At 36.5% G+C, this 24862-nt stretch overlaps 1 protein-coding gene across 3 annotated transcripts in view; it reads right to left on the reverse strand.

The window, feature by feature from the left end:
* The window catches only part of asic1c (acid-sensing (proton-gated) ion channel 1c), a 109721-nt gene that overhangs the window by 36675 nt on the left and 48184 nt on the right, over nucleotides 1-24862 (reverse strand). The window contains exon 1 of one of the 3 annotated variants that reach the window (XM_015059720.1): nucleotides 10914-11632. The exons of the other annotated variants lie outside the window; for them this stretch is intronic. Coding sequence (XP_014915206.1) covers nucleotides 10914-11438 — 525 coding nt within the window. The 5' untranslated portion in view covers nucleotides 11439-11632. Of the gene's footprint in view, nucleotides 1-10913; nucleotides 11633-24862 lie in introns of those variants that run through there. 3 annotated transcript variants of the gene reach the window in all.

Raw genomic sequence — 24862 nt, forward strand, 5'->3', positions numbered from 1 at the left:
CCTCTTCAGATTTACACATGATATAGCAGGGGAGCTCTCTGATTATTTTGAGCATGAAGCAAACTTCAATGGCAAGATGGTGATGGTTCATTATTGAGTCAGCAGCCTATCTGTGTTCTACCAATAGAAGAGATGTAGCTGGATGAGCCACATCTTGGTAGCTCAACCCCAAATTTATTGTAATCTTTGGAACTGTACTCACAGGGTTCTAGCTGCATCAATTATTACAAGAAACTGAAATGAACACATCATGCTCTTTAGCAAAATGCATAAAAATATAAATCACCATTTTCTGGGCTCCTAATAGATAGGGTTATCCAATGGAATGTGCACATATCTCCAAGTTGGTCACATAGGTGGTGGGGAATTGAGTGTTGTGAAGCTGTGGCTTTTTTAGACTACAGATAAAAGGAAAAATGTAAATAAAATAAAAAATAATAATAATAAAAAAAGAACTTTAGGTTTCAAAAGTGCAGTGCAATCAGTAAAAATAAAATTTTGAATTCATGTGCCTGATTCCTGACCAAATCATATTGAAAACCCCTTATCTACATCCTCATTTGATTTTCTATTTGCAAAAACTAGTGGTCATGACTCCTATTACCTTCGGAGATATCTGTGGTTGGAATTTTATTTTATTAGTCCTACTTTTATTGGGTCTTTTATTTGCATCTTTATCATATCCATAAGCTCCATTACAGACTGTTATGATTAAGGCAGTGCTTTCTTTGTTTCCACATCTATAAGCCTTATTGCTCATCTCAGGTCTGTGCGTGCTTGGGCGCGTTTGTCTGCTGTCAGGGAGCAGGTGGTGAAGAGGGCTTTTTTGTTTTCGCTCCATTTTCTCTAGTATGAACAATATGATGACTAATTGATTGATGTATGTAGCACTTCTTCAAAAAAAAAAAAAAAAAGACAATGCACGTGTTGATCCACATGTTAGCTTAAATGTTACGGCCCTACTTTTAAGACCTTTAAGAAAATAATGAATTCAAAATGAAAGAGTAGCTCTTTGTTACCCAGTTTTACTTGATCTTAAGTTGTGGTCAAAGTAGTATTTTAACGTAAGGATTATTCATTATCAGAACATGAATAACAAAAAACTAAAAAAAAAAAAAGAAGAAAGAAATAAATGAATAACAAAACTTTTGGACAACAGAAAAAGTATTTTCTTCTCTGCATACATTCATTCTCTTACAGCTGCTCTACATCATGTCAACCCCCGCTGAGGCTGATGGGAAAAAAAAAAAAAAAACATTTTTCTTTTAGCCTTTTGTGTGATCAATTTTTTTTAAACTATTGGTTAGATTAAAAATAACACATTTATATATTTTTTGCCATAGTGATGATCAACATCTATTTTCTCACATAAACAGTGGTACATCTGAGATATCTGACTTCTTATGAGTTAGAGCCTGGTTTCTTCTCCTGTTGATCATATCTGTGTATTTCCTCTATTGTGAAATTCTCTGGACATGTGTCAATAGATACAAGGTGCATTTTATGAAGAAGTTAATTGCAGGAGCTTCTTTCTTCCATTCAGGCTTAAAGAATGTGTGATGCAGGAGGCTCTCCGTGCTCACAGAATCATCCCTTGTCAGCAGTTCAAACCAAAGTACCGTTTCATTACGCTGAGCTCCAGAGGTTACACACAGCCAATAAAGTTCAATCATCACCCCTCTTTCAAACACATGGTCTCTCAGTGCATCACAACAGTTATCAAGTTCTGTACTAATGCCAGTTTAAATGGTCAGATATCACATTTTTCAGCCAGAAAACCTAAATGTAACCTAAATGTCAGTGCAGGTACGAAACATAAATATCTTAAAATAGGCTTTTTCATTATTTGCAGATAAGTAATTTTAAAACACTTTTTTAAATGAATGTCAGACTTTGTAGCAGCATCGCTGTTTATTGTGCTGATTTTTAACATATTGTTTTCTTCACAATTAAGACGGTCCTAATATAATATGGTCAAAGGTTATGTGCAAGAGGTCCTATGCAGAAAATGTGGGTGAGCTTCCTGAAAATAAACTCACCAAAAACATTCTCTGTTGTAAACACTTTTTCTTGTCTCCTCAGGAGAATGAATAACCCAGACTGACGGACAAAGACGCGACACAGTTGATGCAACAGCAGATAGCTCTAGCAGGAAATAACAATACAGCACCCTGGCTGCTGTTCATGAGTAAAGTTTTTTCAGGTCAGAAACTTATCAGTTTTCCTTTATATGGGCCTTCTGTTGGTAACAATTTCCTGCTGATGTCTGCAGAACTTTTTATGAATTAAAACATTAACCTCGAATGAGAATCAGCTGTAGGTTAGCTGGCAAGGCAAGGCATTTTACTTCAGTTTTATACACACTCAGTAAACAGTGTGTACATAAATATAAGACACAATTTAAATATATATATATATATACTCATGCAGAAATATCAAAATGTTTCTTCTGCATATGTTTCCTCAGTTAGCCACAGTCTTCATTTGTCTTCTCTGTGTCCAAGCCAAATGAATGAGAAAATGTTTTATTGTGGCCGCTGCATCATTTTATCATCCTTTTCTTCCAGTACCCATCAATACATATGCAACATTAACTTGAAGTGACCGTTTGGAGTAAAACATCCAGTTGAGGGAAAACTGGAGAGAGCGGATGAAATGACTGGTAGTGTCCTTTGAAAGAGCTACGTTATGGTAGTGAATTAAATCCTAATTAGTAAAACTGGCTGTGTAGAAAAACATCATTGTCACAATCACTCCATAATATAATCACTACAAAGAAAAGTTGCTAAAAACTGATGTTTTTTTAGTGAATCAGAAGAATCTTCCAGAACTCCCATTGAGTGAGTATCGGCTCCAAACTTTTATTTTATTTCCTTTTATTTCCTTTCATATCTCTCTCTCTCTCTCTCTCTCTCTCTCTCTCTCTCTCTCTCTCTTTCTTTCTTTCTTTCTTTCCTTCCTCCCCCCCGCCCTGCTCACAGCAGAACTGTGTTTCTGATTGGCAGCATAGCATCAGCAGATCTTGGTGTGAATGCTTGGCTAGTTAGCATGGCCAAGCATTCATTCTCTTACAGAATGAATGACGGCGGTTAAACGGAAAGTTGTTTCTCTGCCATTAGCGCATTTAGCAACAAGTACGTGGCGTTGAGTGACAGTGTTAAGACCCTCCTCCTGGCTCTGATTGATTGTTTTTGGTCATTTTTTCAGACCGCAATAATAGCTAAAGGAGGTGGAGGAGAGCAATCTTTTTACAGACCATCTGTCTCATTATGTAATGTCATGACGCGGTGAGTTGTAGAAAATATGTAAAAAAAAACATATATTGTTTTTTACAAAAGTTATCTTTTATTTAAAAAAAAAAACACCTTTAATGTGAGGTACATACAACATTCTCTCTTGTCCTGGTTTCTTTGCTAAATCCATTAAATCCACCAGCTTGTTGGTTACTATCCTCGCCCATCTAGTGTTTATTGCACTGTATGTTATATACACTTCTGACAAATGTCTCTGGTATTTCAGCACCATCAAGTTTAAATACAAGTAAGCTTGAATTAATTTTTTCTGTGTGTATATTAAACATAGGAATGTTTCATTTAGACTGTGTGTGTAAGCTGAAGCACAAGCTGATCATCCCAGTGTTCAAGCATGTAATTAGTAAGCCTTGACGCAGTACAATTTTCAAAGTCCAAAAGAGATACCATTTTGTATTATGGGAAACTAAATGAGATAAATTTATTAGAGTTTAATTCTCAGATTTTTACATGCACAGCTTCATTTCATTTAAGACCTAACTCACTCCTCCAGGGCTGTCCGCGAATGACACAAACCATCCTCTTTTATGTCAAAGCCAAGCTGAGCCCCAGAGCTCTCATTAGAGGAGGAGCAGAGATTCAACTGAGTAAAGAGATGAACTCCTTTAAGGGCCAGTGCAAATGTTCAAAGCCTGGAGAGGCACCGGCAGCAATTACATGTTGTGCACCAAAAACACATCAAGCACAATGCAAAGATAAAGGAGGTAAGATATGATTGATATATTTGATTAACGTCCAGTAACTCTGAAACTGAACTCATGAATTTATTCATCATTATCGACCCTGATGACTTCACTGATCACTTGACTGTAAAAAAGCAAGGGAAGATTATATGACACAATAGACTCTTGACTACTGAAGGTTTGGGTTCTTGCTAAGGCTTTGATCTGTAGACAATAACTAATAACACAGCTATGAGCTTACAGAAAGCTTACAAAAAGTTTTCACTTCATACTTTTATAATTTACCATTGTTTTAATTTAATCTATTTTATAATCTCCATTCATTTATATTACTTTAAAGAAGGAAGAGAAAGCATTCGTGCAATGACAAAAAAGAGGTTTTAGAATGACCTAGTCAAAGTCTGTAGGTAAATCCAACTGTAGCATAACCTTAAACCAGGTGTTCATGCTCAAAAAGCACCCAGTGTGGCTGAGCAACATTTTTTAGCAAATAAGAGTGGGCTAAAATTCCTCCATGCTGATGGAAAATGCTCATGACCTTTTTTACACTATTTGATGTCAGTTCTTGCATCATAGAGTAACATACCCAGTGGTTTACGGTCTAATTAATAATTATTTATTTATTTATTTATTTATTTATTTTATTTATTTATTTATTTATTTATTTTACCTAAGGTCAGGTTGGTCTGGATATATTTTGATCCCTTTATATATGAGCTCACCAATGAAAACTATTTGTTTGCACTCAGAGATACAAATGCAAATATGACAGTGTGCACATTTTTGAACCTTATTAAACAAACTTTATAGTCAGATAAAAAAACAACAATTTCATTTACCATGAATGTTTTATACCTTCTGCAGATGATTGCAGAAATGCTTATTATTTATTAGCAAAAAGAATTGACCTTTCATAAGTTAGGGTATTGTTGCATTTGTTGCACCCTAATTATGATATATCAATGCCTATAGAGAGTCGGTTTCTTAACGTATCTACATGAAGAAGTATGAGGTTTGACCATTTAGGTTAGATCAAAATAAAAAAAAAAAGAAATAAAAGAAATAAAAAATAAATTTTACTACTTAAATCAGCTCCTTGGCTACCTGACAGACAAACAAAAAAAAAAAAAAAAAAATCAAATAAATGTTGCAGTACTCCTGATACAGTTCATCACTTCCAGCAGTCAATCAATAGTGTGTTTTACTGATAATGACTTTTCTTATTGTAACTTTACAAGCAACACTGTCACCAATATAGTCAAATGAAAATGTAATAAAGTGTACAAACCACAGAGAAACAAGACCTGGTAAAAGAGTTTAAACATCTGGGTTACAATGTGACTCAAGTTAATTTGGATACATAGAATTGTATAAGAAACAAAGGGGGAAAAAAATGCTTGCAATGAGAATGTCACTCCAGTGGATAGGCAGCTTTTTTAGCAGAGGGAGACATCTTGTGGCCTGCATCTAAATGAAACTAACCTCACAGAGCCTTATAAAGAAATGCTCCCATTCTGTATGCAGCACATGTAGTGCAAGGGAAGCCAGAATGAATTTTTAGCTAAGAGAAGCTTATACTCTGAAAGAACTCATATATTATTAATCAAAAGTAAGGAATATTGACTTGCACGTTGTCAGGAAATTATTTAAAAAATAACACCAACGTGAAAAGTTTCAAAGAATCATAGATTTAGTGTGAATTTTAATGTGCACATCATTACTTCAATGCATAACCCACTCTAGCTGCATTTTTAGGCTGCTGCAGCATCTTTTTGGTTTCACTAAAGAAAAGACTTCCTATTGCTCATTGAGAGTCTACAGTATTTATAAGCATCTCTGACATGGTTGGAGCAAATTGCATTCTGGGAGACCAGGTGGAAGGCAGGTGCAGTCTGTATCAATAAAAAACAGATGTACCTTGCTTTTCCTGCTGTCTTTCTCCCTTGTTCCATTCTAGGCAGGAGGAAAAAAAAAAAAAAAAAAAAAACGTCTGCTGTCACTCAAGCTTTCAGTCCGCAGTCTGCAGTCACACGCTGATAAACTCACTTCTCAAATTTCCTCACGGGGAATTTTCATTTGCTGGAGGCATTTTTCTCCTGCATGTTCCTATCTTCTATGCTTAGCTGGATGATTTTGATATCTTTTCCTAAATCCCTTTTTGCTCACACAGGCAGAAATTAGGCAAAGGAAGATGTGCATTTAAAGGGCACTTCACCATGTACAAGAAATTAAAGTCCAAGTTTAAACATCGATTAAGTTAAATAACATCTTCCTATAATCCTAGCTCATAATGCACATTTATTTCAAATTTTAACATGCAAATTATGGTACATACACTTAGAAATAGAAATCTAATGGCATTTTGTTACATTAAAACAAACGTTGGTGGAATTGAAGTTAAAAACATATGTTGCATAAATATAAAGCAAAGTAATTCAACTGAAAATGGTTTTCAACATTTTTTACGAATAAAAACCTGAATTAAGTATGTGGCATATATTTGCATACAGCCTCATTTACTCTGATAACCCTAAATAAAATACAAATAACCAACTGCCTTCAGATGTTACCTTATTAGTCCTTCTGTAATCTAAAGTTGGGGAAAAGGGTGAGAGCAGAGTAAGGTTATAAAACAACATCTCAACGCTTTGAAGAGGAGCAGCAGATTATGGGGGTGTTATTTTCAGCACAGACAGTTCTTGAAAACGTAGGTGTAGCTAAAGTAAGTAAAAGGACTAGTTTGGTGATAACAAAATGTCAAATGTTTCAAGGGGTAAATGAACTGTTTGGACTACTGCGTACAGAGATGAGGTACCAGCTTTTTTTTTTTTTTTGCTTTTTTTTTTAAAGAACCAGATAGCAAAAAAGAAACTACATATAATCACTGAAATATTTTGTAAATGTGACTTTGTGGTTTACCCTCATCATTTTCCCCTAAATTCCGATTATAATCAATGATCTTGGTCAAACTTCCCATCGGAAAGAGGCAGGCAATCTATAACATCACATAATAGCTCTATTGGTTTTGGACAGAGCAGTTCTTGTGCCCAGTGCCTCCACCTAACAAGCTAATTAACTTAAGAGGTTCTGTCAACTGGCACCTTTAATGTCTGCCTCTGGTAGTATCTGCTGCCTGATGTGCTAGTCAGCAAAAAGCATTCTCACACTGCGAACCTGCAATGAATTCCTTCAGTATTCCTCTTCAGCATCATTGATCACACTGCCAATGCTGCACTTACTGTAACTGTGACTCCCACACTGGGCTTTACCGACACTGAGTAATGGTAGAAACACATTAGATATTTGTTATCTGGTCTGTCATCCAGGCTTACTGCCTCGGATTTGTTTATTTCATCATTTGCACTGTGGACATTCACTTTATCCCCGCTCTCTCTCTTTACGTGCTCCAGGCAGCTCTGTAATTTCGTGCTACTTCACACAGCTCTCCCCTTCATCTCCTCTAATACTTCCAGTTGTGCATCACGGTGCTGGCTCGACTCCAGAGCAAGTCTGAATCACAATGATGCTCCTGCGCTCAGTCCCAGTCCCACCTCAATCTAAGCACGGCGCAGCCTCCATTTCTGTTTACTCCCCTCCTTGCTCCGTTTCCATTTTGTTTTAGAGCTCTCCTTTTTTTAACCTTCTTCCAGCCTGTATCTCCCACACTGCGTATTTTCTGTCTTTCTCTGCAGCTGAACTGATTGGGTCTGACACTCAAACTTCACTTCCGCTATCTTTTTTTTTTTTTCTACCTTTCTCTTTGGTTGACCTCCAAGCTAACTTCCTCCTCCAAACTATACTGTAGTGCATTAAATAAAACACCACATGCTTTTTGAGACTAGAAACAAGCTCTAAAGTGTTATTAAAAGCGTACTTAAGCCAAAGGTCTTTAGTTTCCATTGGATCTAATGCATTGACAGGAAGTCTAGGCACAACATACAAGATGAATAGTAATAGGATAAATGTTCAAGAATGTCTCTGCAGTGGCGTAAGACTGCTAAAGTGCTGAGCTGCTGATCGATTTAAATGATATTACAGTGACTTCAGTATGCTTCCCGCATACGCATGCAGGAGGTTATTTATTTAGTCAGAGTTGGTCTTGCAGGTTTAGGGCGTCTTTACAGATCTCAGAGTCTTGATTGCTAATGAGGTAATCAATCAGACATCAGCTCAAAGACTGTATTTAAAGCACCAAGATGAATACATGAAAATTATCTAGCAGAGAAACAATCCCTCCTCTAAGAAAGGCATTTAGCTGCACAAGCATTTAGAAATGCGTTTCACTTTGTTAGCTTGTATGCAAGAAAACATCCACACAGCTTCTCGGAAAAGCACAAACAAATCCTCGAAGAAGTTTGCAATAAATAAGTAGCTTGGTTTGAAATATGATGAAAGTGATCTATCACTTCATGGTTCATGGTGCTCTCACTTCACCGTAAATCCTCCCTGCCCCCCTCTTACATCAGTTTCTTCACCAATGAACTCTACACGAATGCACCAAAACTGTGCTCACTTGTTCAAACTTTTTATCTTTAACAGCGTAAGCAGGACTGGTATACTGTTGCCTTGTAAAAGTATTCAATACACTTCAAATCCACAATTTGAGACGCAACATTTACAAACGTCAATGTATTTCATAAAGATTTTATGTGATTCACCAACACAAGGTTGTGCATAACTGAATCTAAAAGAAAAGCTATCAAGGTTGTCAAAATGTGTCACTTATTTTAATCTGAAAGCTGTGCATTTCTACTCAGTCACCCTGAGTCAGTACATTGTCTTTCCAACCTTTGCTGCAGCTACAGCTTAAGATCTAACAGAATATGTGCAAAACTCTTTCAGTTTTGCACATTCCTCTTCCAAAAGTTGCTAAATTTTGGTCAGATTTGATGGAGAGCATCCACGAACCTTGTCACACTTTCTCTGTTGAACATAAGTATGAGTTAATGGGGTGATTCTAATCCTTCATATGCTTTGATCCAAACCCTTCTGACCAAAGGTTTAGGGTCACTCTCTTGTTGGAAGGTGAACCTCTGCCTTGGTCTCAAGTATTGACCAAATATGGAAAAATTCAAAGGGTGAAAATACTTTTGCAAGCACTGTATTCTCATGGAAACACTGACGTTTGTCTGAAATCTAATGAAGACTGACTCTGCAGCATTTCTTTAAAGGGTTAAGATACAGTCAACTGACAAATACCGTACAAAAGGACCCCAGGCCAGGATTTGAACCCAGGACCTTCATGCAACATGGCAAAAGTATTGCTAGATGTGCAGCTGTGTGATCCTTACCCACACTGTCAATTTCATATTCTGAAGCTATTAAAGCAAAAATAATCTATGATAATCCATTAAAGTAGTTTGTGTTGTGATTTCTATTAGCTAGTTTAGCAAAAAAAAAAAAAGAAAAGAAAAAAAAGTGATTTAAAGAGGGAAAGGATAACAGAGTATCGCTGCAGATAAATCCACAGGAGAAGTGATTTGATGAATACATTTCAGTGAACTAATTTAGATATTTTCCAGACCTTGTGAAAGTCACGGTGCAGTGATAATGCTGAAGTCTATGATGGCTATAATCTCTGTTCAGTGCCATCTCTGAGCCTCCCACATTAAAATCAGCAGACTGAGGAAGTCGAGGAGGGGGAATTAAGGCAGCTACATGAATCTTTAATTAGGCCCCTCTATACTTAGGCCCCCAGTGCATCTCGAATTTCCGACATTTATCTGAAAATTGCCCTTTAAATGTGAGGATGTGAAAAAAGTCAAGGTCACAGTACTGACCACAGCCATATCAAAATCTGCTGTTTTGTTTTTAGGGTGATGACTCAGATCGGTGCACTCGTTACAACAGTGAAGCACTTCTCAACGCCTCAGGCTGGCTGCAAGCTCACAAGCCAAATCTCAGATTTTGATATTAACCACTGTCTCCACAAATACCATTACTGTCACTTTTCCGTGTATATGTAATTAATAGATATCTTACACCCCTGAAATGGTTCAAATTTAATCGCTTAAATGTATTGGAATTACAATCCTCCCTTTGTCCCTTTGTAGCAGAACGATTAAATTCAATCTACTTTTTTTCTTATATTATTTTATCTCTTTAGTAAATGGTTTAAAAAGTGACTTATTTCCAAAAACAGCACCTTTCAAAATGACAGCAATATTTCTTGAATTTACATGCATTTCTCTTTGTCTAATAACAACACATTTGCATATTTACTGCCGTTGCTGTGGCAAAGTACGTTTTTCTTTTTTGTATTAACAAAGGAAAACAATATTGTGCTGAAAACACTGCTGGGCTTGAAAACAGCATATGTTTGCTTCATAATGCATGATGTCAACAGAGAATTGCAGCGCCATATGGCACCTCAGCAGCTCACATAGTTCTAAGGATACTTTTAAGAAAGCTAACTAAAGTTTTATGGTTCAAGAAAATAAACATATTGCCAGAATTCACACAACGAAGAACTGGGCAAAATACGAAGCCCGGCATTTTCCTGCTTTCATCACAAGAAGGAAGTAAATAGTTAGTACTCTTTAGAATCTTTCCTGGTCTAAAATCTCTGAGCTTAATGCTCCCCCTAAATTCAAACATTCTTTCCAAATACACACACTTTAAAAGTGGTGCTATTATAGATAAAAGAGCACTAAAGAAGGATCAGCTACATTTTGTCAAATATTGCTTTTAGGCTTTTAATTTAATATTAGTTTGTCTTTAAATGCAAAATTTGAAACCATTTACTGTTTTCTAAATGTCTTTAATAAATATTTATGTGAATAATCTGCTCACAGCATATTGAATATTTTTTCAAAGCTTTTTCAGTCTTTAGCAGCATACTGATCCAGAAATCCACGCTCTTTGGAGCGCTTTATGATGATTAAATTTAGGCCGACTCCAGAGAGGGATCCCTACATACCCTTGTGAAGTTCTCCGGACCACAATCCTTGCCTCTGTATTTGCAGTCAAGCAACATTTCTTCTATGTCGTGGCTTGTCCTTTTCACAAAATCCAACATGTCGAAGCTTTTGGTGGGGAAAAATTGGCTGTTGTCTGTGGGTTGTCCCAAAACAGCCATGAAATCATCAAAGTCCCCCTGTTCCACACCAAGCAGCCCGGCCATCCAGAAAACATCGTTTCTTGAAATCTTGGACTTGCGAAAGCTGTTGTAGTTGCACATGGTGACGGCCGGGAAATACATGACAGGACTGTCCATTTCATCCAGAATGGTGACATAGGGATACTGATAATACTCAATCACACGGTCCACTACCTGGAGGAGGAAGATGGAAAGAGAGGAACAAAATGCAGCAGCCCAAAGCAATCGCCGAAAAGTCACTCCACCGGGCAAGAAGATGTGGCTCAGGCCATGGAGGGTACAGTTGGCCCCAAACACGGTGATATCTGATGGTGGACGTGGTGCTTCTTCCTCTGGAGCCCCCATTTTCTGCAACTTTCCAATCTAGGCTAAAGGTCTACTGTATGTGACACTTGAATTTTCCCTATGCAGGACAATAAAGGTTGTTTTTTCTATTCTATTCTATTCTATTCTATTCTATTCTATTCTATTCTATTCTATTCTATTCGGTTTTTGCTGATGTACAGCTATACTGAAGAGTAAGGATAGCAGTGTTGTTCACTTAAACTGAATGCTCAAATGAGGTTTGCGCAGGGTAGGCTCTGGTTTCCGGCTTTGCGCTCAAGGGAGGGGAATGGGTTGGATTTCTGGAGCAGGGAGGCAGTGACATAAAGACAATCCTGGCTGAGATGTTGGAGGGCACTCTAATTTCAAGAGATTTGGTTTCATCTGAGAAGTAAGACCTCATCCAACAGCAGGAAGTGGTGAATGAATTCCAGGGTGATGCAGCAAAAAGCAAAGTGGAAAAGTTAAGCATTTTCAGTCTTCGGCTCACTTCTGGGAATAATCCTCTGGCATTAAGACAATCTTTTTTTATGAAATAAAGCGTCTATCAAAAGTATTCACACTACCTGAACAATTTTAAATTTTGTCATGTTACAACCACAAGGGTCTAAACTTTTGAGGTATTTTTTTGAATAGATCAACATAAAGCAGTTGCATGACTGTGTACTGGAGGAGAAATTATATGTGGTTTTCAAAATTCTGTCCGAATAAAAGTCTGTGTGGCAAGCATAAGCACATAGCTTTTCTACACCATTTCCACAAAACAAAGCCTTTTATAATCACTTGGATTCAGAATTCACCTAATTAGTGCATAGACTCAACCTGTGTGTATTTTAATGTCAGCATAAATCCAGCTGCTCTGTTAAGGCTTCGGATGTTTACTTGACAACAAATGGCATCGTGAAAACCAAGGAACACAGCACACAGTTTGGGCACAAAGAGAAAATCCTCTCTTCATATAAGGCTAAAATGTTACCTTTTTTGCCATTACACAAAACACTATCTGCTGAAAACAAATAGCCTTAAATCGTGTCATTATTTGAAATAATGGCGGCTGAGTCATGCTGTGCCAAAGCTTTTCTTCTACAGTACAGAGAAGCTGGTCAAGGACAATGGAAAGATGAGTGGAGATAAATGTAAGATGGGCCAAGAAGAACATTTGTAAGAGGCTACAAAAGACTGGGGCAGATTTTCACTTTCTCGCAGAAAGACAACCATAAATAAAAGGCTGTAATGAAATGAATTTTTGGCAAGTTTTCAAAATTTATGTTCATATGCCACACACTGTACATAATCTTAGTGAACTTCGTTTTGCAGAAAGAATGGACAAGAAATAATTGTCTCTAAATGTACAAAGATGGTTGGAAGTAGCCCCCAAAAAACCCTACAGCTGAAATTGTAATGAAAGACCGTTTTAATGATTAAATCAGCGAGCCTAAAAATTGGTACAACAGACCTATTAAATGATCATTTGCCGAAAAAGTTTAAAACTGTGCGTAACTTTTCTTCTGCTTTACAGCTATGCAGTACTCTATGTTGGTCTATGACAAAAAATCCCAATAAAGCATTTGTGATTGGCTACAACAATATGCAAAAAGTTCAAGGGCCATAAGTACTTTTGGAAGGTGCTGTGCATTACTGAAACTACCAAGTCAAGGATTCATAAAGAAGAAGATCTAATGTCTACTAATGAATGAACAAACATGTGACCTAACAAGTCACAGGAGGCAGCGCACACATGTGATCAGGAAACAAAGGAAATGATCTACTTTCACAGTAAAAGAAATGGCAGAATTTTATAGGTGCAAAACTTAAGGAATTATTGATCATTACATTTAGTTGGAACAAATGACCCATAGCGCCACACTTATCTGCTGTTCGTTAATGAGAAACTACTAAGCCAACACTCTGTTTTCTAAAAACTCTAACTCATGTTGTAGTGAAACGCCAGAAATGCCACTGAGGTTTTGTCCTGCAACAGCCGGCTATAGGACACAAACCTGGCAGCCTTTGGAGTTACAGACTGACAGTGTAACTCATTAGTTGGGCCGTTGTCCCAATTTGTGGATTATTTTTTTATGTGAGTCAAGAAACTCACAATTTGACTGGCTGTGGCATAAAAAAGAAGAGTGTATCAAACTCCAGCTGACACTGATCCCTACAGTTTGCAGCACATCAGTTTTCCATCTTGCTGCAGCAGTCTCCTTATCATGTGTTTTGTAGTAGCATCAATTATTAATATCTTCTACCAGCATCAATTATTAATATATGCAACTGTCCATGAGTTGCATATATTTCAACTAATGGACAGAGGTATATATTGGCAGAGTGTAAGCCTTAGGCAATTTCAGATCAGCTTACTAAAATGTCTCGACTGGCATTGATTTGCTTCTGGAGTATCCACTTAAAATAGTTGATAGGTTAACTCAGCCTTTAATGGCCTGTTAGGGACTATTAAAAATATAGCTTCTTAATCTGTCAAGAGCTCTTCATTCTTCCCCCTTTTTTACTTTTTTATAACAGTTAACGCTTTTAATTATTTGATATCTGTCCATTTTATGCCTTCTTATATTACTATATGTCTTTTTTTAGTTCATTGCTGTAGTTTCATTATAAACAAGTCTTTTTAAGTGATTTTCCATATAACAATGCAATCATATTGACTAATGAAACTGTCTTAAACACCCCACTGGGGGACATCAACGCATTTTTATTCTATTCTACTCTGTCCAAACTGAACATTTACCCACACTTGGTCACTCTTCTTGTTATATGAAGAATATTGATTGATTGATTGATTGATTGATTGATTGATTCATTTGTTTATTTATACAGCGCGTACGAACACCCAGCTGGAAGACCAAAGCACTTTACATTAAAACGATTCTATGACAAAAGACAATATAGTAACTGCACACGATGTTACATATTATTAAACGCCTGTGTAAAAAGACATGTCTTAATTTAGTCTTAAAATGCCCGTATCAATATAGGGGAAGGCTATTCCAAATCTGGGGTACTGTCACAGAAAATGCATGATGTATGCAATGCATATGTGTGGAATATACATTGTGTATGCCACACTATACCTGTATATGTCATGTTATGGCACCTTTCCTCTGGGATCAACTTGGAAATCCAGACTTTTCATAAATTTGCTTTGCTTTTCTTTCAGCCAAATAAAAATTCATTGCACGTAAAGAATCAGTCTTAAGCATACTTATTAAGGAGAGGTGAAACGGTTGAGACCTTTCAATCCACAAATGTGTCAAATTCAGTATTATGCACCAAAACAAAGATGACTTTTAACTCTTACTTCATCTTGTTGCGGTTTTCGAAGATATTAAATATTTCAAATATTTCTACAAATTGCCCTATTCTTTATTCTGGCTGCTGCCTACGGCAATAGTGATGTAGTTTTTACTAAAGCAAATGGATGCATTTGTATGAATGTAGAAGGGTAGTGCCACTTCAAAGTATCACTTAATTTAATCAATACACTGCAATTTATTTCCAGATAGTGTAAATTAGATGTTCTGGGTAATGTGCTAGTGAAAGAAATTAGTGAACTAAAAAAAATGACAGAGGAAGCACAGACTGCATTTAAATGTGTCAATATTACTGATACAGAGGACAAAAAAGATGAAAGCGTAATTTGGTGTTAGAGGCAAGATTCTAAATACATAAATATAAGATCCCTAAAATTGAAGCTGAAAACAATGCAAACCCTTTCTGGTTCAAGTTACCAAGAGGTGTAGCATAGTTAATTTTCAGTAGTTTGTGTTACAAAGTTATCTTGGCAATCTCCATCAGAAGGTCCCAGAGAAAAAAACAAAAAACAACAAAAAAAAACGCATCGGCCCAGCTGGGAAAAACACAGCATCTTGTTCAAGGACACAGCATCTATTTAGCTTTAGCTGTTCTTCCACATGTAGAGAAGTCCTCTCAAGTGGTTCCAAAATCAAAAGCTAAACGGTTCCAAGTTTGAAAATGCTGAGACGATGTATTCATGTAGCAGAACTTTACACATCAATAGGCTTTAATGTGATAACGATGAACACATATGCAAATAGGCTCATTAAAATGCAAGGTCAGAACAGAGCATTGGCAATAATTTTAAGATGTTTTATATCTCATACCCCAGAACTTCATAGTTGAGCTCCTGAAGTTTATGTAGATTTTTTTAAACCATAGTAGAGGTTAAAATAAACATGTGGGGGTAAATTGTTGTGCAAAAACTAATTTGGCTGAGCTGCTGTATAATGTTTCCTACATTGCTGTGGAGACTTGGGCTCGAAATTATTCATGCACCTGGCAGCTTAAGATTCAACATTATATCATTTCAATAAAAATATTAAACTAAAAAATAAAATTAAAACTACTGTCACAAGGTTTTATTTAAAACAAGAAAGTGATTTCAATAATGTAGTCATCGCACATGCTTAAAAATTGTGTGAATGTGCACATCTCCATTATTTCTTCTAGAGCTGCTAAAAACACTTGCAAATAAATCTTTTTGCTTACCATCAGTCTCCCTCATTAAACTCCAAATTGGTGTTAAAAACATGGACTGTGGAATATAAGATGAACCATTTTGTGGCTTAAAAACACCAATAAGAATTTTAACTGCTGCCATCAATCTATCCATCCATCAGCTGTATTTTCACTTCATGAAACAGGTTTTTTTTTTTTTTTTTTTTTTTAATGATGCTAATCAGTCTGGAGCCTCAGTGAATGGCGACTGCAGCTGCTTTCTCTTATAGCGTGCAGGAAATGGGCAACAGCTAAAGAGGAAATTCAATATCCGCATCCAGTATTGACCCTAACACATGAGAATCCTCAATAAAATTATATGAGAAAAAGGGAAGAAGAAATGGCTGGTGTTTGCACAACAGTGATGTTAACTCTAGATTTGCTTCGGCATTAGAGTAGTTTTATAGGACACAACTATCTTTGGGCTTCATGGTAACGGCAATACCCCTCAGTTCGATTTAACGTTAAAGTCCAGGTTGACGACTATTCATCTGGCTCAAGAAAAGAACGTCATACAGCTGCCAAAGTAATTGCACTAAGCACAAAAGGCAGTAAAGCTTCACTGTCGGCACTTCAAAGACCTTTCAAAAATTAATTTCTGTCCCTCTAAGACAGCAATTAGCTCTAAGTACAGTTCAGATGGAAAGAAAGGTGACTTTTCTTCCACCCATTTAAGAGAGCCGTTTGCAATCAACACTTTGGAGAAGAAAGTCTGAAATCGCATTCACATTCTGTCTTCCATCGATCTGGTCTAATTCTTTTATAATTTCTTGTCAAACCTTTCCACAGATGTCACGATTTTGCCACTCGAGATTTGGGTTTTGCAATAATCGTTTTTGTTGATCAATGCAGGGAATCGTTTCCCTTGGTTGTTAATTATGCGGATATCGTCTGGCAAATTATTGAACGAGTGACAATCTACTGTTTCTTTAAAAGAGTAGGAGTAAGTTATATTTTTTTTTCTTTTTTTTAGAAAATCCTTTCATTACTAAGAGTTGTCTCAACATAGATTGTCCACCTTAGAAGTGATATAGGAATTATTTAATTAACAATGGATGATTATGAACAAATAAATGTATTCCATGAAAGGGTGAGTTTTAATGGGTCAAATTTCCTTCTAACCACTTGGTTGAATGTCTCTCTTCAAACCCCATCCTTCTTTCACACCCTGCAGTTCAGTGATCCCAAGCTCATGTCCCCAGGATCACTGACCAGTGTCATTGACCAGCAAGGTTCCTGAATCACTCAACACAGAAGGGATTTTCAAGAAGCTTCACTTGATCAAATCCTGCAAAAGGAGTTCTGCTATATAAGAGATCCTCCCTGCCTACAGCCATCACCATCTCCACCAACTCTTTTTTAGAACCTTGAACAATACGAGTTACAACATTTCATTTTCCTTTTGGATCAATCAAGTATTTTTGAATTTGAATTGAAGTTGCTCTCTAGTATAAAATTACTGACTGTAACACTAAGGACAGTAAAAATAGAAATGAAAAAGTAAAAAAAATAAGCTGGACCTACGTGTCAGGGAAGAATTACTCCCCTGTCATATTTTTCCATGTGTGTAGAGTCTGTATGAAGAATGTACACTTCCTTACACGAATCTCTTCTGCAGCTTTTAATTATAGTGGTTCTAAATTGCTTCAGACTAATTAATATAGTACTGCAGGGAGCATGATCATTTTGATTGCTGTCGAAGGGATGGATGGATGGAAAATGAAAGTCAGGAGGAAGACAGAATTATAGTGAAGGGTGTGCAAGTTAATGCACTGCTGCCCGATGATGTCTGTGTCTGTTGCTTTCCCTCAGGGAGACTGGCAGGATGTCCATCAGTGAGACAGTGGACACCTGTGCTGGCTGGACTCACAGCTTTATAAGCTGATGGAGGCATTCAGTCACTCTCCACATCCCTTGGTATTTAGCTTCCAGCTCTGGGTAGATTTAGACTCGACTTTGTTTGTCATGTGGCTTAAGAAGAAGTTCCTACTTTTTCTTGTCAAATGTAAGCAACCCTGCAACAAGCCTCCATATGAAACAGTCGAATAAGAAAAGAATAATAACTATTTTACGTGACAGCAAAAATAATAGGATAAAAAACCAACAAGGTTTAGTTAGAAAGCTTGATGTTTTAGTGGATCTCACCTTCCAAAGCACTCTAAATTCTTTTATGTATCTAAATTTAACGTGCATTACAGTCAGGATTTTGCCTGACTATGCATAATCTCACTCTTGTTGAAAAATAAAAAGCTCACTGACATTTGCCCCTTAAAAGCAGTGTTTCTTTTGTTTTTATGTTAAAATGTAATGTAACCTGCGACCTTTAAGATCTTTGCAGGTTTAATAGCAAGAGAAAATACAATCCAACCCCGCCAAACATGTTTAACTCTTTATGGTCAGGGAAGGTAACAGATTTAAAAACAAACAAAAAAAAAAAAACATAAACCATTATCTATTGCACCACTTCACAACAGATTAATTTAAGGTAGTTTGGAAAAACAAGCTTTTTGAAGACCAATTTGTCTTCCAAAGTAACTTAAGTTCAATTCAACAGAATTCAGATCCAGATTTACTAAGATTCATTAACAAACTCACATTCAGTTAAGTGATTCATGTTAGTGCAGTATCAGCAGGTTCTTACATCAAGATGTACATGGGTTGGAGACAGGGTCTGGGGTCTTTCTGGAGGATGTAGGTTCTTTACGAGCATGCCAATTTTACTCCTGTTTCCTACTTGGTTCAAAAATATGCCAGTTAGGTTTACTTGGTATAAATCACCTTTAAAAGTGAGCAATGCATAGAGAGTTGTTTGTTCTGTGTGTCTGCTTTGCCCTGAGAAAAAAATACATTTCTGAGTGCCATTCAATTCTTATTTTTTCATGCAAGTTTTTCCATTTAAATTTAGAGTTACTGTTGCTTTATAAATCCCTTAATCGCTTCTAAAGTCCTGTAAAGTTTCCGACTCATCCGTGTACGGCACTAATTACTGAAGTTACTTATGAACATTTTGGATTTCTCTTTCTGTCTGTTAATAAACCCTTAAAAAGAGATGCATGGCCACGTCTTCTGGGGTGAGCAGAGACATGAAGGCATGCACAACACACTGAAGGCAATTACCTTCGTTATAGATCTGAAAGGCAACATAAATTACGTTTGCCTGGGAACCCGTAGCACAGGGATCTGTATTTTTCCTGATTGGAATAATCTTCCACTCTTTAAATTCAAAGGCTGGGTGTAATGGAGAGCTGTCGAGAGGTTGCAAGCTTGAGTTAACTAATTAGACTCTCTTTGAGGTGTAATGGTTTAGTATAAAATATAGTAAATTCAATTAGACTGGTCAAGTAAACATTTACTCGGCTAAAACCTGAGTGACACTAATCCATACGAGGAATGAAGAAAGCTCTTTTTTTCCTAATTTCCCTAAGATTAACTGAGACAGACTTTCTGACGGTTAACCAACAAGAACAAGAAGCAAGACTCAGACAAATCCTCTCCACTTCATTCATTATGCTGTCCTGGAACTAGAAGCATGCAAGGACTGAGAACTGATTCTGGAAAGGTACAGTCAAGTACAATTACCTGCCCTGGTGTTGTTTAACTTATTTACTGCCAACAACATTTACCACCGAAGTTGGTTTTCTCATTCAATGACTCCAGCATTCTTCCTTCTTCTTCTTTGTTTGAGATTCTGCAACCATTTTCTATTATTTCTGTGACATGATGCCAATGTACATAACCACAACTCAGAGAGACTTCTTTTTTTTTTTTTTTCTGTGTTGGCCCTTTAGCAGACAGCAAAGTGAGAATCCTCCATTATCCCTCTCAGCTGCCTCCTTAACGAGCTCTCCTGTGTGCCTGAGAGCTATCTGCTGTACATCTCCGCTGTTCGTCTGCTAAGAGTCACCACAAACTGCCTTCACCCCCTGGTAGTACAGTCTTCACGCCCTCCTCGCTGCCTCTCTGACTGAGAGACAGTTTCAACGTTCAAACAAACGCACTGCCTGTAAAGTACAGTCAAATAAAAGGTTGGTAATAAATCTAAATATGCACATCTTTCCTTCTTTGAGTGTTCTTCTGAATTTCTCTAATATCTTGGGATATGACAGTAAAATTAAATGACGTGTCAATCAGCATGCTGACATGATCAAGTGAAATATCCGAGGGGAAAAAATGATTTTGGAGGAACATCGTGGTACACTCTGTTCACTTAGCTGCTGGCAGCAGCTGGCAAAGTTTAGGCAAGCACAGCTATTGTGAGTGAAGCTTGATTGTGAGAGAAAATGATTCTTTATTGAATAACACAAAATTATACTGCAGTCATAATTAGGTTAATAAAGATAAACTCTATAGTATTATGATAATCATCATTTGGGATTAAATTTGTATTATTGGAGTAGAATTAAAATTGATTTGTGTCATTAGGACTGCAGCTTTTAGTTTTACTCTCCAAGGCATTTTTACTGTTTCATGCTGCTGGTCTGAAAACACAAAAGGCAAGTTAGCACAAACATATTTTAGGATAACGTGGTTCAGTAAACTGTGTCATTAACTAGCTTCTCAATAATAAACTCAGATTTAACAAAATTACCCAATTACCAGATACTGTACTGTAAGATTTTACATTAGTGTCAGCATCCCTCCCTGATAAGTCACATATTCAGCCTTTTTGTATTGATATTTTATAGTTGTGAGCACGTTAGAACTATTAATCTTTAAATGTTTGGCTACAAAACAGCAGATCTCAACTCAGGTTTTGGAGACTTGATCCAACTGAAACCACACACTCGATTTATTAAAATGTGTAGCCATGATCAGCAACTGCTGACCTGTCGGTCATTTCAGAACCACAATGTCAATCTGACTGACCACACATAGTGGGAAATTACAATTATGAATAAATTAATTGTTCTGGCCAAGCTTATAAAATGGATAATGGACTTTGCCTTTGCAGGCAAAGCGTCCCATCTCAGCATTATCCTCAAAACCAATGTAAAATCAATACTGCACTTTGAGTAAACCATAATTAATTTCTTATGCTGCTTTAAGTGCATTTAACTTTTGAAATATTGGTTTTCATATCATATAAGGAGCACATTACAGATGTGCTTAGTGTTGGGAATTTGTGTCTGAAATGGAAGGGTTAAGTACTAATATCAAAGTTTTAAAGCCTTTAGTTTTCAGTCATACAGTTACTATTTTTATTCCTTGAGACGCTAAAAGTTCTGTCCCTCTTTCACCTATTGATAGGTATTGCCATTATTTTCTACTTTTCCCTTGGTTTCAAGACAGAAAAACTTGTTTTTAAGTATTTCTGGTGACATAAAACAGGACTCCATTATTGCCATATTTAATGTTATTTTAAGCATCAGTAAAATATTAGTTTCTAACTATTATTTATGAGTTTAAATAGTGATAATTTGATAACTTTATTAGCTCCTTTTGAATTTTTCTTAACACTGTAATACCACAAAACCATAGTTTTCTTATATAGGCTCATACCCAAATCCTAATCTACATTTTTTTAAATATATTTTTCTCTACCTTTAGAGTATAGTAATTCATAAATAAACTACAAAACACACAAAAAGGGAAATATTGTGCAACATATAATTTAATTTAAGTAGTGGAAATTGACACATAACATTATAATAAACCTGAAAAATACAAAGCCTTCCTCTTTTTTGGGACTCTGCTTGTAAAAATGCTGTGTTGACCTAATTTTGCAGATGACCTTTGCTGGATTGTGTTATTTCTTAAACAATTTATGCCACAGATAAAAAAAAAAAAAACAACAATCCTGATAAATCAAAATATGGTAAAAGTATTGATTCTCTTAATTCTCAAAAAATAATGCCGATGTTAATTCATAAGAAAACATGTTCTGATATAATGTTACATATTAAAAGCAGAAATTCTGTTCCAGAATATTACCTCACAATCTGCATGTGCATATGCATCATCTCCTATATGAAACAAATATATATAAAATCAATTTAAATATCTTCACTGTGTTCAATAATGTAAGAAACTTTTTTGTGAGTGACAAGGATTTTATTCTTATTAATGAGAAAGGTGTATTTTTTTTTACAATTTGTAAATGTGCAATGACTTGCATGGGTTTTCCTGAAAGGTGATCTACGTCATTCTAGTGTGAACTAAGAAACAATATGAATCAAAGAACAGAATAAGACCAAGTGTCACAGCTTTTATAACTAAAGCTGATAAGTCAACTTAAGTCAGGGAAACAAATGAAGTGATAATCATACCAGGAAATCCTAATAGAACCGTTTAAACACACACATACACTCACACATTGCGGAGCAGTGTGTGGCCCATCACAAAGTCGCTACTGAGCAACAAATCATTCAGTTAGCATAGACAAACAAACTATTCATCTTCCCTCGTCTAGATCTGCTCCTGTCAGCAGCGGCAGGCCGCCAGATAAGGTCTCAATGGAGACCTGTGAAGGCTGCGTTCTATGAAATTAAATCACCCCCTCCCACCTAATTCAAATGGATGTCACGTCATATCCAGACACTTATTTAAAAATGACTCATAGCATCAAAATTCAAACAAAGGATATTTATGTCTCGACAGCCTAACACTAATAAATGATTGATGTCATTCATTATTTGAAAAGGTTTCCTGTGAGGCGTCTTAGAGGGAGGATTTTTCCACGGATATAGATGTGCCAAAAAAAAGGTAAATTTCTCTAAATTGTTAGACGAGAGGTTGCTAAGAGGTACATTTCTGACACCTGGGAATTTCAATTTAATTGAAGTTCAGTCACATGATAGATTACTGTGGGTCTCAGAGCCTCTGAGAAGTGATGGTACGTGGCAGCAGCAGAGGACTTGGCTGTCCACCCATAACTCTCAAGCTGCCATGACCACAGGAAGGCAAACAAGTCTGTCCATCCATGATAAATGCTCTTAGGACATATCTGCGGGTGACAGGAAAGCACCTGCCATGTGTTGCTATTTGCCCTTATAAGGTATAATTTAGGAAGCTTTTTTTTTTTTTTTTTTTCCTGAAACTTTGATATCTTCTGAACTGAAGGGAGAGGAGATGAGCACCAGACAGAGAAAATGTTTGATTTAGTTTGTTAAGCTTCACATTTTAACCATGAAAGCCCAACTGAGACGTAGAATCTCATTTGCAAGGTTTTCTGGTCATAACAGCGGTGGCTTAAAACATCTTATAAAACATTCTACAAATTATAATTTTGATGTCAAAGCTCAATAAGAATATTAGGCAAACAACACAAATGACATTTTCATCAGTTCAATCAAGAACAAAAAACCAAACATTTTTGCATCCCAGTGTTTGAGCTTTTACAATTCCTGTCTGTTAAAAGGAGTTTTTTTTCCCCCCCAACCTTAATTTTCTTTTCAATGTTTTCACATTCAAGGAAGACTACACATCAAGAAGCATCAGAAGAAATAAATTAAGAGTACATATTAAAAATTGCAATAACAACTGACACTATTTAAACAGCTTATGCATTTTCTTTTTTTTTCTTCTTTTTTTTAAGATAAGGATACGGAAATAGACATTGCCAAGGCCACGTTTGGGGAGGCAGAGTTGCAGGAAGTAGGCAGGTAGTCCCGCTTAAACAAGGCAGCATAATGGCTTTTTGCCATGTGTCAGTAAACGAGTGCAGTGTCAATTTGCCTCCTTATCCCTTCCTACTTCATGTTCGTTCTGAGGAAAACAGAAGGGATTATTTGTACCTGCTGGTATGCTCACTGCATGTTCATCTGTGTAAAATTAATTTGCGGTGCATCTCTCAGATAATCAACAGTGCAAGTGGAGGTGTGTACTTCAGCATAAGGAGACGTGACAGATACTGATCTGTTTATTTATGTACCCATGAAATTCAGCAGCACAACAAACCGAAAGGTTTTTTTTTTTTTTTTTTTTTATTTTGGAATGCTAATAAAGAAAACAACAAGTGCACAGTGTTGCTTGTAAGCAGGCTTACTTCTATAATTTATTAAGTTTAAGGACACTGTAGTTGCACAGTATCTTTTTCTATAACCAGACAGGAAAAATCATGAGAGATTCAACAATTTTACTAAGAAATACACTTTTCTTTTATCCATGGGACTTAGAATAACTACAACCTTGAACAAAATGCTGACATTTCACAACTTTTTGATAAAGGTATCAAAGGCCAGAATCAAATAACTAACCATGAGACAGAGAGAAGATATAAAAGATGAAAACTAGTTTAGAATTGCACAATGGTGCATTGAACTGTATTAAAAGATTGTTGAAACTGATAAACTGCCATGCATGGTGCGGATGCATATATGGAGCATACACATCTCCCAGAACTGATCACTAGACGACACATTCGGGTGCAGCAAGAAAGCTAGATGAGATAACTTCAGTTATTGCACACTGACTTCTGTTTGAAAACCTCTATTTTCAAACCACCCGATGACACTTTCTGACAGTCTGATAATGACTTTTTTGTTTGTTTGTTTGTTTGTTTTTTTGTGATACAAGTTTTTGCTTTAATGTGATGCGCAACCACACCATTGATGTGTTTGTGTACAGCAATGGCGTCAATTGCCTTGGAGAGCTAAAGGCAAAGGGTCACACAGAGCTGCTTATTTGCCTTTTTGAGCCTCAATAAGATCATTGATTGCTTTCCAGATTGCTGTAGTTGCATTGTCCTTTTTTAAAAACCAGACTGAAACTTAGATGAAATATGAAAAGATACACATTCATATGCTCAGCTGCAAGATAACTAAAGATTTCAACAAGAATGGCAGTTTGCTATTGTGAAGAGTTGGATCATTTTTAAGCTCACACACTAATTATAGAGTTTGTGTGTAGCCCGAGTCCATTTCACTACACCCTTTCCAATGACGGGCACATTCTGATGTATGAGGTAAGGATGG

Source organism: Poecilia latipinna, unplaced genomic scaffold, assembly GCF_001443285.1.
Source record: "Poecilia latipinna isolate Pla-1442-1.1 unplaced genomic scaffold, P_latipinna-1.0 Scaffold1653, whole genome shotgun sequence".
Taxonomy (NCBI): Eukaryota; Metazoa; Chordata; class Actinopteri; order Cyprinodontiformes; family Poeciliidae; genus Poecilia; species Poecilia latipinna.